We start from the raw sequence: 15,326 nt of genomic DNA, 5'->3' as shown, positions 1-15,326 counted from the left end.
ATAAAACAAAAGTTTGAAATATACATTTTAAATATACCAGATTTATTAAGGCGTTTCTATTTACCTTTTGAAGCGGTTTAATCCGATCAATTCAGGCACACATTTAACTATAAATAAATAAATGTCAAAGCTTTGCCCTCAATATTTTCTGACTAAATACAAAACCAAAAACTACATATATACCTTGCTCTCCTACTTAATTTCTTCCCCAAATCCTGATGTTCAGTGGGAATCAAGCCAAAAGGTCCAAATGAATTCTAATGACCATGTCAGCAGCTGTGGATCACTCAGACTGAGCTTGTTTTTTTAATGCCACATTCTGCAGATGGTTTAACACTCAAATTTTCTCACTCACATATTTATACAGCATTAGCTCACAGATGAAATCTGACAAGTGCACGTCTCGACCTTCCTAAATCCCCGCGACCATTTGAGCCATGCACTTAACGCCAATGTCCTAAATCTCCATTTGGCATCCATGAGAAACAGCCTGAAAGAACAGGAAAACAAACTTCTTAGATTTAACTTTGAAATTACATAAATGTTTTTTTTTTTTTACTCTTTTAGTGGATTACGCGAAAGTAAAAATTATTGTTACTTTATTATAAAATACTCAACAGTTACATTAGATTTACTTCTAACTTTGATTCCTCAAAGGAGTAGTTCACTTTTAAATAAACTTTTACTGATAATTTACTCACCCCCATGTCATCCAAGATGTCCACGTCTTTCTTTCTTCAGTCGAAAAGAAATTAAGGTTTTTGATGAAAACATTCCAGCATTTTCTCCATATAATGGACTTCATTGGGAACCAAACGGTTCACAGTCCAAAAGACACTTTCAGTGCAAACTGTTCTAAGGGCTTTAAACGACACCAGACGATGAATAAGGGTCTTATCTAGGACACTTCAAGTCATGACTCGAAAAAAGATTTGTTCATTTTTAATGAACAGGAGAGTCACGAACGCTCACAGAACAGAGCAAGGAGAGCATTTGTGCTTTTTAGACCGATGGTTTCTCTATATAAGACCCTTATTCACCGTCTGGTGTCGTTTAAAGTCCTTTGAAGCTGCACTGAAACTTTCATTTGGACCTTGAACCATTTGGTTCCCATTGAAGTACATTACATGGAGAAAATCCTGGTTTCTTTTCGACTGAACAAAGACATGGACATCTTGGATGACATGGGGGTGAGTCAATTATCAGCAAAAGTTTTTTTTAAAGAGAACTACTCCTTTAAAGTACCTTTATTTACCTTTATAGCTGTTAGATAGATATAGAAACAACAGAAACAAGAAAAAAGCTAATCTTACAACTTACCTTAAATTTTCTTTTTGCTGTACCATGTCTTATGGCAAGTATTATGGCAGCATGTTTTGCATGAGCTTGTACTTCAGAAATGTACATAATGTAATAGTACAACTGAACGACAACACTGGCATGCATATATATATATATATATATATATATATATATATATATATATATATATATATAGAACACATTTACATTTAACACATTATTTAATTCAGCCACATTTTTCATTTATTATCATTTTACAACATGTACATTTGTCGGCGTCAAATCAAAATGGCAATTCTGTTGCTTAAATTCAATTCAGTTCAGTGTCTTTCTGAAGATGCCTTTGAATGAAACGAACTTTACTCAACCATGTGGTCCTGACAACAATATTTGGATAAGGACTTTCCCCCACCAAAAATCAAAACACGTCTTTTGCACAAGCTTATAAGAAGAGTTGAAAACTAAGGCCTCGCTCAAGTACTGCAAATTACTTCTAGTTCTCCTTCAGCCTTTGTACTGAATCAGAAAGGATGAAGTAGCACAAGCCGGATCGAATCCCTTGCTTCATACCAGCACTAAAGGAAGAGACGTCTTTCAGGGAAAGTAGATTGATTTAGACACAGTTACGCAGCCCTAAAGGAAATCACACATGGCTAAAACTCACAGACTGTTGCAGTCAGAGACGTGCGAAAACACGGCCCTCAAATAATGCCGGGAGGGATGAACATCATCCATTCGCATTCAAGAACAGTTCCTTTAACATTCACTTTTTCCTTTAACGGAAGAAAGAATCACATTAATAAGTAGTCAACGGAAGTTTAACGGGTAAAGCACATCGAGTAAAAAAAAAAGACAACCAAGAGATAAAGTTCAGAGCAAGGTTTCAGGAAGGGCCAGCGGCTCCTCCCAGGGTGTACCGCAGGTCTTGGTCCTGGCTGAACTGAGTTTCCGTAGCAGCGTCGGGCGGGGAGGCCGGAGGGGGGGTGGCGCTCCGAGGAGACGAGGGACGCGGGTCTGCAGGAGCGGGTGTGCGGTCCGAGGCCTGCTGGGAGATGAGCTGGAGAAGGGTCGCCGCTACGTCTGAAGTAACACCGTGAGCGTGTTTTGCAGGATCTGTGCAGGACAAAAAGATAGACACAAGACACTATTATGGCCAATCAACGAATTCACATGAGCTACTGCAATAAGCAAATATTAATACTACTATTCAAGGAGTAGTTCACTTTTGCTGATAATTTACTCACTCCCATGTCTTTTGGTGTCTTTTGATGAAAACATTCCAGCATTTTCTCCATATAATGGACTTCAATGGGAACCAAACGGTTCAAGGTCCAAATGAGAGTTTCAGTGCAGCTTTAAATGACACCAGACGATGAATAAGGGTCTTATCAAGCGAAACGATTGGTCATTTAAAAAATAAATAAAAAATCTTAAGTTTTATAAGCTCAAATGCTCGCCTTGCTCTGTTCTGTGATGAGCGTTCGTTACTCTCCCGTTCAAACTCGTTCATCAAAATGAACAAATCTTTTTTTGAGTCATGACTCAAAGGGTCAATGATAAGACCCTTAATTATCGTCTGGTGTCGTTTAAAGCCCTTTGAAGCTGCACTGAAACTCTCATGAACCGTTTGGACCCCATTGAAGTCCATTATATGGAGAAAATGCTGGAATGTTTTCATCAAAAACCTTAATTTCTTTTCGACTGAAGAAAGAAAGACGTGGACATCTTGGATGACATGGGGGTGAGTAAATTATCAGCAAATCGTAACTTTAAGTTAGCATGACTAAAATTTTAGATAAATACAAACTTATTTTTATGTTTAACTCTAATATTAAGTAGAACTTTAGACTTTGAACTACACAAGATTTGTTCCAGAAACATTTTTTGTTATGCTAGCTGAAAGTCTCTTCACATCCTGATAGCAATCACTAAGTTAAGTGATCTAAATGAATTTATTTGTATATATCTCGTCTGTTGAAGGCGTAGGTGTAGATAAAATCTTCATCCAATTATTTGAATCCAATGATACGATGTCCAACCTGCCTGTCAACGTATGTATTTCCATACTTCCGCACTTTGCTCGCGCATACATCACACATCATCAGCATGTTTTATGCTATAGAGTTAGATAGACGTCAGTCATAGAGAACTGCAACCGAAACAGTAGCCATCTTTAACAGTTCCTCCTGAACCAAAACAACCAGCTTATGCCATGCATTCTCATCCTATGGCATTATATAGGTGACGCTTTTGAAATTGCGTCTAAACCCGGTGGACATGGCAACCTTTAGCATCAGTGTAACACGCTTCGGATATGGGTAGGTTTAGACTACTAGGGGGCGCCTTCTGGCCCATATATATCTGCGTCTCATATTGACAATAAAGGGTGCCTTGTGTGTCTGATGTAGACACAATGTCAAAAGCATCACCTATATGACGCCTCGGGATGAGACCGGGCTCGCCATAACTACTATAATTTGTAAGAGATGGAAACATGTGATATTATACTTGGAGCAGATTGTGACTCGAATGTATGCGTTTCAATGGCAGCACTATCAATGCCGAAATGAATCTGCAGCAGTCAGGTGGAACAGGGCGCTCTTTACGTTATGTTCATAATTATTGTAATGTTATTTGAGAAATCAGGTAGTTTAACGCAGTCTCTCATGACACTTTTGTTTTGCTCCCTGCTTTGTGTGTTCATGTGTTTTGAAGGAGGCGTGGCTTTGGAGGCGCTCTGAAGGGAGGGTGGGATCTTATGCTCTCAAAGTTAGCTCGCTATTGCTAGCGGATCCTAAAATTGCCTACCCTACCTTTAATTACACTTAACTTGAAATATTGGCTAATCCAAATCATACAATTTAATAAAGATTATCAATATAATACTATTCATTTTTAAAAGTACTAAAATGTACTGCCATGGACAAAAGTGTTGGCACACAAATTTTGTTTCAAAGTTTGCTGCTTTAGTTGTTGTCGTGTTGATTCATGCGGTTTTAATATATATTTTTTATATTGTAATAATTTCACATTTAATCTTAATGTAGAAAAAGCAGACTATATTTTATATAGAATTGATCTGATATAAATATACAGAGATTGAATACACACTAAACATAAAACATAAAATATAATTTAAATATAGATTAATTTTTACTGAAGCAACTAAAAGTAATTTAGTCAAGAGCAATGAGTGATTTTCTCATTTTTGTTCTTCGATGAACACAGACAGCAGCAGGGATATTAGGCTGCTGTCACTTTAAGACCTGCCCTGAAGCAGGTTTCAACAGCTTTCTGCTTTCAGCTTTCTTTCACTAATTCAGTCTGTTCATCGTATAAAGCGATCGAGTCTCTTCAGAAGATTTTGGACTAAACCGCTCAATTCATTTGGATAAGTTTTACAATCTTTATCAAAGCATCAGTGTCAAATGCGTAACTTCCAATGGAGGGACGGAAATCAAATTACATCAAAAAGATCTTCATTTGTGTTTCTGAAGATGAATAAAAGTCTTGCAGGTTTGAAACGACATGAGGATGAGTAATTAATGACAAAATTGTCATTTTTGGGTGAATGATCCCTGTTGCCCTCAAACCGTATATCCTGTAATTGTGGACAAATGAAGGCATGGAGGACTCAGGTGTGATCCTAATTTTTATTTATTATAAATGTTAGATCACTGTCTTCGATAAAGTTTTGCCCATCCATTTATGGTGCTTTTTTTTATTTTGCGTGTATTTTTGAATTTATTTACTTCAAAAAGTACCATTTTTTTCTATGTAAATTATGCTTATTTTATGTTTTATTTTTTTTTAACTACATTAAAATATCATTCCAATAAGTTCTTAGAGCTAAAACCTAAAGATGAAGTGACTTTGCTGTCACCTGGTGTCTTATTTTGGCTTATTTTAGAATGCTCTAAATTACAGTTTTTCCCATTCATTTCTATGGGTGTCCATTTTTGACCCAAATAAGGAGGGTTTTTTTCACCCACTAACATTGTAGAATTGAGTCAAAAAATTGTGTGTGTTCAGAAGGCAAACTTAGGAAAAGTAGCCAAGTCTCGTACCGCTCAGATCAAGGGAAGTATTTTTTTAAAAATAAATCAAAACTATTTTGCCCACATTTGTCCAGAATTCGGTTTTAGGGTTAATTGCTTTAAAAAAATGATGCGTTAAACTAAAACAAATGATCGATTGTGTTTGTTAAATTTGACAGCCCTGAATTTAAATACTTGCAAAACGCTTCATTTGGCAAACAAAATATATTTACCACAAAACCCCAAATTTCACTTTTTTTGCTCCACGTCATCAGCACATGGCAAGTGTGATAAAGTACTAGTCAACATACTGATTGGATTATAAGAGCAGACTGATTGCTATTAAAGGAGGGAAGAAGTGCTTCCTCATTGTGTTAGCAATGGTTGCCTCCAAAGAAAGATGTGCAGCGATCAACACGTGATCATGGCCTCACTTGTAAGGAAATCACTTCAAAGAATATTGAACATAAAGTATAATTTACTGGATCAAGAACTTCAAGGAGAGAGGTTCAACCGCAGAAGACATCCCAGAGTGTCTACAAGCGCCTGGACGTCTCCTGTGCTGCTCAATATTGGCAGCAGGAGGGCGTGAATACATCCACAAACACAGTGAAGCCAAGACTTTTGGAAAACAGCCTGGTGTCAAGATGGGAAGCCACTTCTCCAAGGACAGACAAGGATAGAACAGCTGAAGACTGGTGCAGAGGTGTTTTCTCCGATGAAGCTTGCTAACGACTGTTTGGGAAATCTGGAAAAATCAAGTGCTTGGGGAAGAAAAGGTGAACGCTAGTCCAGTGTCGTGCCGACAGTGAAGATTCCTGAGAACATTGATTTGTGGGGTTGCTTTTCATCTAAAGAGTGAACTCTCACAATTCTGCCCAAAACACTGCCATGAATAGAGGATTGTATCAAAATGCCCTGAAAGAGGAACTTCTTCCAACGACACAGGAGAAATTTGGTGATGATCCGTGCAGTTCCAGCATGATGGAGCACTACGTCACACTCACAAGGCAAGAGTGATCATGAAGTGACTCGGATGTCATTCATTTTGGATCCGTGCCCAGGCAACTCTCTGGATCTTAATCCCATAAAGAACCTGTGGTCAGTACTCAAAAGGAGAATGGACAAGCAAAAGTCCACAAATTGTGAAACTCCCAGCACTATTAAGGCAAGAATGGATCAGCATCTGTCAGGATTTGGTCCAGAAGAGAGTTGATATACCAGAGAGAGTTGCAGAGGTTATGAAGAAGCATTTACTCTCTGCATATTTTAAGTGTTTTTGCCAATTTAAAACATTTAAAATGCGTATCACTATTTTTCAATGTACCATAGAAACTTGAAAACATTATAATGAAGCATCAAACTTTTGCAAAACAAAATGCGTCACTGCCAATACTTCTAGCCACGGCTGTACTTAAAAACAAACAAATAGATAAAATAAAATAAAAATCTTAGAATTGTAATTCTGGAGCAGTATTAAACGCACACCAAACTACGAATCTGCATGGAGAAATTATTTTTCACTCAAGCAAATATCAGCTTTATTTCCTCTTAACACATTTTTTTTTATGTAATTGTCAAATATATGCAACATTTGAAAATATTTTAAATCATTATGGTTAAATATATAAAGTAATTCTGTTAAATAAGTGCAACATTTGAAAATATTTTAAATCATTATGGTTAAATATATAAAGTAATTCTGTTAAACGTGCAACATTTGAAAATATTTTAAATCATTATGGTTAAATATAAGTAATTCTGTTAAATAAGTGCAACATTTAAAAGTATTTTTACAAATATTTTAAATCTTTATGGTCAAATTTATAGTGTACAGATTTAACCTTTTATTTTATACATTTAAAATGTTATTTTAAGAAGTATATAATTAGCAATATTAACAGTAGAGTATATATTTGTTATATAGTGTTATTGCTGTTCAGAGATGAATACAGCATTGTGTGACTGTTCACTGATTATAAGTCTAATGCTTCAGTTGTTTACGTTTTTCATTTATTTACTGTAAACTTAATTCAGGGAGTGTGATGTCTGTGTCGAGTTTAAATGGATGACATTTGTTTTTATTAAAGGGATACTCCACTTTTTTTTGGAAATAGGCTCATTTTACAACTCCCCAAGAGTAAAACAGTTGAGTTTTACCGTTTTTGAATCCATTCAGCCGATTTTGTGATATTTAGAAGAATATCAGTAACCAGACCGTTTCTGGTCTCATTGACTTCCATAGTACATATTTTTTCCTACTATGGAAGTCAATAAGACCAGAAACTGTTACTGATATTCTTCTAAATATCAAAAAATCAGCTGAATGGATTCAAAAACGGTAAAACTCAACTGTTTAACTATGGGGGAGTTATAAAATGAGCCTATTTCCAAAAAAAAAAAGTGGAGTATCCCTTCAATCAGTAAAGTCATTCCTGGAGTAAAGTCAAGTTCTGATCTGCATCTCTTTCACTGACCTCCAGCTGAATCACAGGTAAGAAATGCACTAATATGATGAGCAAACACACGTCTGTATGGCTAAAGTGATTTTTATCAGTGGTTGGACCGTCTCTAAGCTAATAGAGAAGTCGTCCTGAAATGAATCCATGCGTGACATTGAGGCAGTCCTGCAGGAGATGTGGGATTAACCTCCTCCACACTGCTTTTAAATAAACGCATTGACTTACAGCAACTGGCTCAAGTCACTAAAGGTGGTTGTTTGTAAAAATACACATAATAATAATAATAATAAACCTCGCATCATATTTAAATCTCTCTAATGATGATGATACTAATAGTACAGTCACAACAGGAATGGTGCAGCACTGTCCGAAACTTGCATATTTCTTGCATATTAGTTTTTCCTTTTGGATTTGTTTATGGGACTTCTACATGTCTTATTCACAAATTTTCTAAATTCATTAATATGTTACTTATGAAACTACTATTGTATTAATAGCCTTATTATAATCCATATATTTCAAATGTTAAATAAGATTCTGATCTAATAAGCGTCTCAGTTTTAAGGAAAGTGGGAAAGGTTTTTAATTGTATTCTAATTTTAGACTTTTGCTGTTTAGGAGTATAATTGTATAGACTTTAGCTTTCTTTGACTTAAAGGGATAGTTCACACTAAAATATAAATTAAGTCATCAGTCAACCTCAAGCGGTTCCAAACTATATGAATTTCTTTCTTCTGTTGAACACAACATAAGATATAACAAGAAAGTTGATTTACCATCGTAGGAAAAAAAAAATTGATGGAAGTCAATGGCTGCCGTCAACTGTCTGGTTACCAGCATTCTTGAAAATATCTTCTTTTCTGTGTGTGTTCAACAGAACTTAAGTCATTAAGTGAGGACTTAATTTATTTTAATGGGTGAACTATCCCTTTAAGTATTTAGAACTGACTGACTGTAGAAGGTGATGCTTTTTAGTTGGTAACCTAAAAGATAAAGGGGCAATCACTATATACTTGTGATGCTTTTGATAAGGCTGTTCACAAGCTATGATAAAAATATTTTAAAAAATTATTTAGATAGCTGAGCGATGTCAGTGTCATCCAAATTCAAACAAAAAAACAAAACACCACATGCACCTGCAAATCTGACCAGTTCAGCTCAGCAAACTTTATTCATAAACTAAAAAAAAGGCCCAGTCCTGCAGAAATCTGTGAACCAATACGACACTAAATTAAACAAATCCTAGCCACCTGAAATCAATTTGTTTGGTCAGGGGCGAGAGAAGAAACGGTCTATAAAATCGCGATAAAGACGCATGTGGGTTTGTGGAAGTGCAAAATGCCCTTTTACACCAAGAAATACTAAATTGTCATGTATTAAAACTGGGTGTGCGTGTTATGTTTGTCAAATTTTTAGTCTGACTATTATTATTATTACAAACTATGTCATGTTACATGTGTTCCCTCTGCACCAGTGAGCTTTAAGTTCACATACACACAATCACTACAACAGTTTGGAGACTTTCCTCAATGTGCCGGAGAGATCCGACCTGATACAGAAACTAAAATAAAATTTTAAAAAAGTCCCAAAAGAACGCTCCTTCTCCATGAAAGAAAACAGGATTGATAAGGGTGAGGACAAAATATGCAGTATAGCTATAATTTATTTCACACTCACAATAAGGCTTTTATTACAGTGTGTATTCCTGTGTGTTCACAGATTAAAACCCAAAGACCATGTGATAGAGGAAGAGGGCAGAGACAAAAGAAAACGACCAATCAGGAACTGAGAATGAAGACAAAAAGCGCTTTCATTTGGCAGGATAAGGTCAGCTGATCGTAATTCGACTTAGCATCTCTCTCAGATGAAAACCAGTATCATTCACAGATGGACGAGTCTTATGTGCCAAGAATCTGTTCACTTCATATTTCACCCAAATAATCGATTCATTATATTTTGCATGAAATAAGTCTATTTTTATAAGATTTATTGCATGTGATGACATCATAATAAAATAAATTCAATTTAAATAGATTCCCATTTTTTTTTAATTTCCATTTTTCTCAATGAAGACACTCTGAAAAAGGTAATGAAAATATTTTTTAAATGAACAAATTTAAGGTGGTACAACAATGCTATTGTTATGTATAACCTTCTGCAATACTACAACAAATTAAATGATCTATATATATATATATATATATTAGAGCTTTCAACTGAATTAATCACGATTAATCTCATCTAACATAAGTTTGTTTACATAATATATGTCTGTGTGTATACAGTAGATATTCATATATACTGACATATATTATATAAATATAATATGCAAAAACATTATGTAAACAAACTTTTGTTATATATATAAATCAATATAATTATTAATTATTTAACTTTTTATACTTTAATTTTATAAAATATTTCAATTTTATTGTATAATTTGTAATGTATATATGTTTTATTTGTTATTAATGTTTTTATTTTATTATAATTTTTATTATATATAATAAATTGCATTACTGCATAACAGTATTGAGAAATTTTTTTTTCCTATTACAGTAATTAAAATTAATTGTCATGAAAATAAGATTAAAAAAAACCCCTCATGGTTCTAATTATTTGAAGTATTTTCTTACTGCAGAATATAAATGTTCAATTTTAGGGGTGAAATATGACGGGGGCAAGTTCTTGACAGGACGTTAAGATTCGCCCACCTGTGCTAAACCAATTCAGTATGAGAGGCATAATGATGCGTGAAAGTCAGCGGTTGGAAACGTTACTTGGCTTCCTCCAGTTAAGTGTCGTTTTCTGAGTGTACTAAAACAGAGACACATTAGTAGAGGTGTGTCCAAAACGGCTCTTTATTTCAGAACTGCTTAATCTGGATTTAAAAGTGTGACAGAATTTAACGCAAACACTGTAACCATCTGTCAAGGACTTATGTGTGCCAATAGATGAGGAGCTCCCACATTGTCTGAGAGTGTATTTCCGCACACAAAAGGTCCGCCGGGCACCGACGCGGTGTGAATGAATGACACGCAGACGGTGCTCTGGGGATTTCGCTCCTATGAAAATAAAACGAAATACTGCAAGACTGTAAATCTCAAGAGGACGAAAACAGAAAATAAACATCTGGGTTTTCAAAAAAGCATGACAATTTATTTCTCTATTCGTTAGCTTGCAGTCTTCCAACTAATTAAATGTTTCCCCCTTTGTGAGATTTTAGGAAGAAAAGAACAACAAAAAAAAAAAAAAGAGAGACATCTCTGCAAGAAAAGCGTAGCGTTTCTTTGATGAGGGTGGGTCCCACATAACCAGCACGCTATTGAGACATTCCACGCCACGTCTTTTTAGCCCTGGCCAATCACAGCATTCGACTACTCAGGCCCCGCCCCCATAAACTTAACTAACACTTGCCCTCGCGATCGCCGCTCACGACGGAAGCGGAGCCGCCCCGCGCCGTGCCCTCGTCCGACCGCACTCCGTTGCTTTCGTCTGCCCGCTCCGCCCCTGGCTCCGGGGCCTTTATCAGCTGCTCTAACAGGAGCGCGAGCAGCCCGGTCTGGTCTTCCTGCGGGACCTGTGACTGCTGCGGGACACTAGAGGACTGGATAAGGGTGGAGAGCTGGCTGAGCAGTTCGAGCTGCTGTGCGGCGTCAGGTTCAGGGGTGCGGGACAGCACTGATGTGGAGGCTTCAGAGGAGGAGCTGCGGAGGTACTCCGCCATCTGTGGGATGCTCAGATTGTCTGATTGGCCCTGGAGCAGGTTCAGCAGCACCGCCAGCTCAGTCTGGTTCAACTGCTCCGCTGCGGCTCCCAGACCTGTGCATAGAGACAGTTACTTTTCATAGCCATTGACAGAAAAACAGAATGTTCTTCGCCTTTTTTCTATTTACATATCGCAGCATTCAGCAAATTGGCTCAATGAGAAAGCTGTGGAGAGAGTATTATTTCAAAAACACCAGAAAAGGATATTGAACCCGTCCCAAATAGACACTTTCACACTTCCAGGTTCTTAGAAGCCGAAGTCGTCGTCGTCGTCATATGGCGCTTTTCCACTACACAGTACCAGCTCGACTCGCCTCGCCTTTGTTTGGTTTTCCACCGTGTAAAAGTTGTACCTTTACCTGCTTTTGGGTACTTTTTTTTTGTACCACCTCCGGCGAGCTAATGCGATACTAAAATGTCACGTGGTCACTGCTGATTGGTCAGAGAGAATCGTCACCATTCACTGCGTCATCATTACACACGCCAGATGGAGTATCCAGAATAACCCCGCTATTTTTAAATAGGTTGGCCAGAGATAGTTACTAAACTTACTACTATTATTATGGCAACTTGGTAGAATACGCCGTGGTCAAACGAGGAGGTGCAGACTTTCCTTTGTTTGGTTGCCGAAGAGAGGATCCAGCGAGAGGTTGATGGGGCAACGAGGAACGAAAGGCGTCCGGGTACTATTTGTGGCGGAAAATGTTGCGAAAAGCGAGCCGAGGCGAGCTGGTACTGGTAATGGAAAAGCGCAATAGTTAGGTGAACTTCTATAGTGGTGAAGGGATTTTTTGCTATGCCATAGAAAAGCTGTTGATTTATAAACATTCACGCAGCAGTGTTAGGTCATATAATGTCAAGGTAAGAAAGCAAAGTATAATTTTAAATGTTAATGTTAAATTTAACTGCAATTATAAAAAAACTGATGACTGAGTGGAGTCATCACAGTCTGCGAAAAGGGTCCATCTACTGCAGGCTTTGCAAAGAGGCTTTTATTTTAAAAAACAAAGACGCAACACTGACTGCAATAATAAACCTGCGACCTATAAGCGATCATCACTTCTTTCAGAGGCGAGAGTAAATGCGGTCGAACGTGTTTGAACAGCCTATTCTAATGCGTACACATTACAGGAAGTGTGCTAGCCTGACATCGTACCAAGCACAAAATACACGAATAAAGTGACCCGGGACTTGACCCGGGTATAGGGCTGTATAGGTATAGGATTTTGGCTAAAATCATAATCACGATTAATCGAACAAGTCACCTCGCTTACGATTATTGAACGATTATTTTAATTTTTTTTTCTTTCTCATATGTCACTGGCAAGGCTTATTCTGTAAATACGTATGTATTTTTTTCTAATGAAAGAGTGCATAATCTTTGAGATTCTTAACTAAGGAAACACAGATAGCTTTTAATGCTTATTAAATATTTAAAAATATTTAAAAAAAATTAGAAAATAGTTATTTTTGTAAAAAAAAAAAATTATTGTAAATATTACCATCTAAAAAGTAAAATATAACTTTGATAAAACTAAAAAAGTAATCCTTTTCATATTGTATAGCATTTGTAAATGTTTGTGTTATGCTGGCCATTTGTCAGTCTCTCTCTTTTTTTTCACTTGTTTCTTTGGTACAAGCAGCTCCTGTTGCCGAGTTGACTCAGTCTTCTAGGAATCAGAGAGTGCGTTCACACACAACCCGCAAAGACACGTGACATGTTCAGCAGCGTCTATAGTTTGCTTATGAGTTGCGATTTCTTGTTCGAAAAACCACGCTTGTGCAATTGTTTTTTCTCTGATTCGATAATAAACTAGCGCATTACGTTTCACGCTGGCTAACAATCCCGGCTTAAACGGCATCATTAGGCTGCAACGCGACATTGATTACGGCTTTTTACGGCACACAGCGCGCGCTCCGTGACTGAACCATGGACTGAACGCAGCAATTGTTACTCTGTCCCCAACCTGGCGGCACCAATCCCGCACCAATGTTTGCGTTCAAACAGGTGTTTGTTCTGGCAATTTCCCGGGATCAACGTGCTGTGTGAAAGGGGCACATGTTGTTTCAATGTCGCAGACTGGACTGGGTGGAATGACGCGACTACTATGTTTTAAGGGGAAAGTATGTTAACACACAGAGGGCGGATATATTAATAGTATTCAAAAAACGAAATAACCGACATGGTAAAACCACGTCGGTTATAGGCTCTGAATTTCGGTTTCGATTATTTTTCGGTTAATCGTCCAGCCCTACCCGGGTATGCTTGATTTTGGTTCTTTCACACTGCCACTGCTTTTCCAGAATCAGAGTGCGTTCACACACAACCCATTAAAATCAATGTGACATGTAATGTCTCAGCAGCGTCTTAAGTTTGCTTATGAGCTGCGATTTCTCTCTTGCGAAACCACCTTTGTGCCTTTTTTGTCTCCGATTCGATCATAAACTAGCACATTAGCGTTCACTAGCTGTACACAGTACCGTTTCACTAGCTGGATCCCGATTACTGCATTACTTACGGCTTTTGTTCACACAGCACGCGTTCCGGGACAGATACCGGCAATGTTACTAGGTCCCCAATCAGGCATCAATCCCGGGTCGTGTTTGCGTTCACACACAAATCGTTCTGCCAATTTCCCGGGAGCAACGCGCTGTGTTTGGCTGGTCTTGCAACTTTCAGAGCGAAACTAAATCTGCTGTTCTGCTGATCGGCGCGATCATATGTCAATTTTATGGTCACTCTGTCCTGCTACCTAACCCAGTTCCTCTAACTACCTGCCTGTATTTCTCAAGTTAAGGGAACACAAAGGTTCCTGTCAACTCATGGCCCACCTTCCAGCTCAATGGCTGTGATGTTCGCCGGTGCAGGATGGGCCGATGGGGGTGGTGGAGGGGGTGGGCTCGGTGGCGGGCGGCTGTTCTCCCCTGCGGAGGCTCCTGCGGTTTCCTTTCGGGTAACTTTGGCAACAGGGATATCCTCAGACACTCCGCTTTGCCTCTGCCTCCGCCGCTTCTTGCTCCAGAGCTCATGACAGTCTTGCCAATGAGGCAAACTAAAAGAAAGGTCACAATTACAAAACAGTTAGGAATGTGACCTCACTACTCATTCCACAAATGTAGTGTCATTAAAGTGATGATTCACCCAAAACTGAAAAAAAAAAAAAAAAAAAAAAAAAATCTGAATGTTCAAACAATTGTGGTGCAAGAGTGATTTCCAAAGCATAGAGAAAAATACATAAACACTATGGAAGTCAATGGTGCCTCACAACTGTTTGGTTGCAAACATTCTTTAAAATGTTTTGGCTTGTGTTCAGCACAACAAAGTCATCTCTACAGGTTTGTACCAACTTAGGGCGAGTAAATGATAACTTAATTTTCATTTTTGGGTGAACCGTCCTTTTAACAAACTAAGATTTGAATGACGTAAGATGTGGTTCTAGGTGTGCACTGACTCTGGTGGCGGCATCTTGTTGGGCTCCACATCACACAGGAACTGGCAGGCCAGGGCCTGTTCAGCAGTGCAGCGTCTCGAGGGGTCCAGCGTCAACATGTGGTCCAGCAGGTCAAGAGCAGAGGTGGGCAGACTGGAAAGAGACATTTGGATTATACTAATGGAAATTATTACTAAAAAATATGTATGCATTTGGCAGATGTTTTTATGCAAAGAGACTTTTAGTATTCAGGAGCATAACAAGGGCAGAAATAATTATGCACATTATCTAAAATGATTTTTTAAATATATACTACCGTTCCGTTC

The 15,326-nt window shown here is 37.8% G+C and overlaps 1 protein-coding gene across 1 annotated transcript in view; it reads right to left on the bottom strand.

Moving 5' to 3' along the window:
• Window positions 1-2,057: 2,057 nt before the first annotated feature.
• Window positions 2,058-15,326, bottom strand: part of cdk12 (cyclin dependent kinase 12) — a 30,241-nt gene continuing 16,972 nt past the window's right edge. The window contains exons 11-14 of the mRNA XM_039681406.2: window positions 15,022-15,153; window positions 14,402-14,622; window positions 11,219-11,623; window positions 2,058-2,415 (exon numbers count right to left, since the gene is read on the bottom strand). Of these exons, the coding sequence (XP_039537340.2) occupies window positions 2,186-2,415; window positions 11,219-11,623; window positions 14,402-14,622; window positions 15,022-15,153 (988 nt within the window). The 3' untranslated portion in view covers window positions 2,058-2,185. The remainder of the gene's footprint in view (window positions 2,416-11,218; window positions 11,624-14,401; window positions 14,623-15,021; window positions 15,154-15,326) is intronic.

Source organism: Pimephales promelas, chromosome 18, assembly GCF_988280905.1.
Source record: "Pimephales promelas chromosome 18, fPimPro1.hap1.1, whole genome shotgun sequence".
In the NCBI taxonomy this organism is placed as follows: Eukaryota; Metazoa; Chordata; class Actinopteri; order Cypriniformes; family Leuciscidae; genus Pimephales; species Pimephales promelas.
Note: the sequence above shows the minus strand (reverse complement) of the source record. Positions and strands in the feature narration are given on the sequence as shown.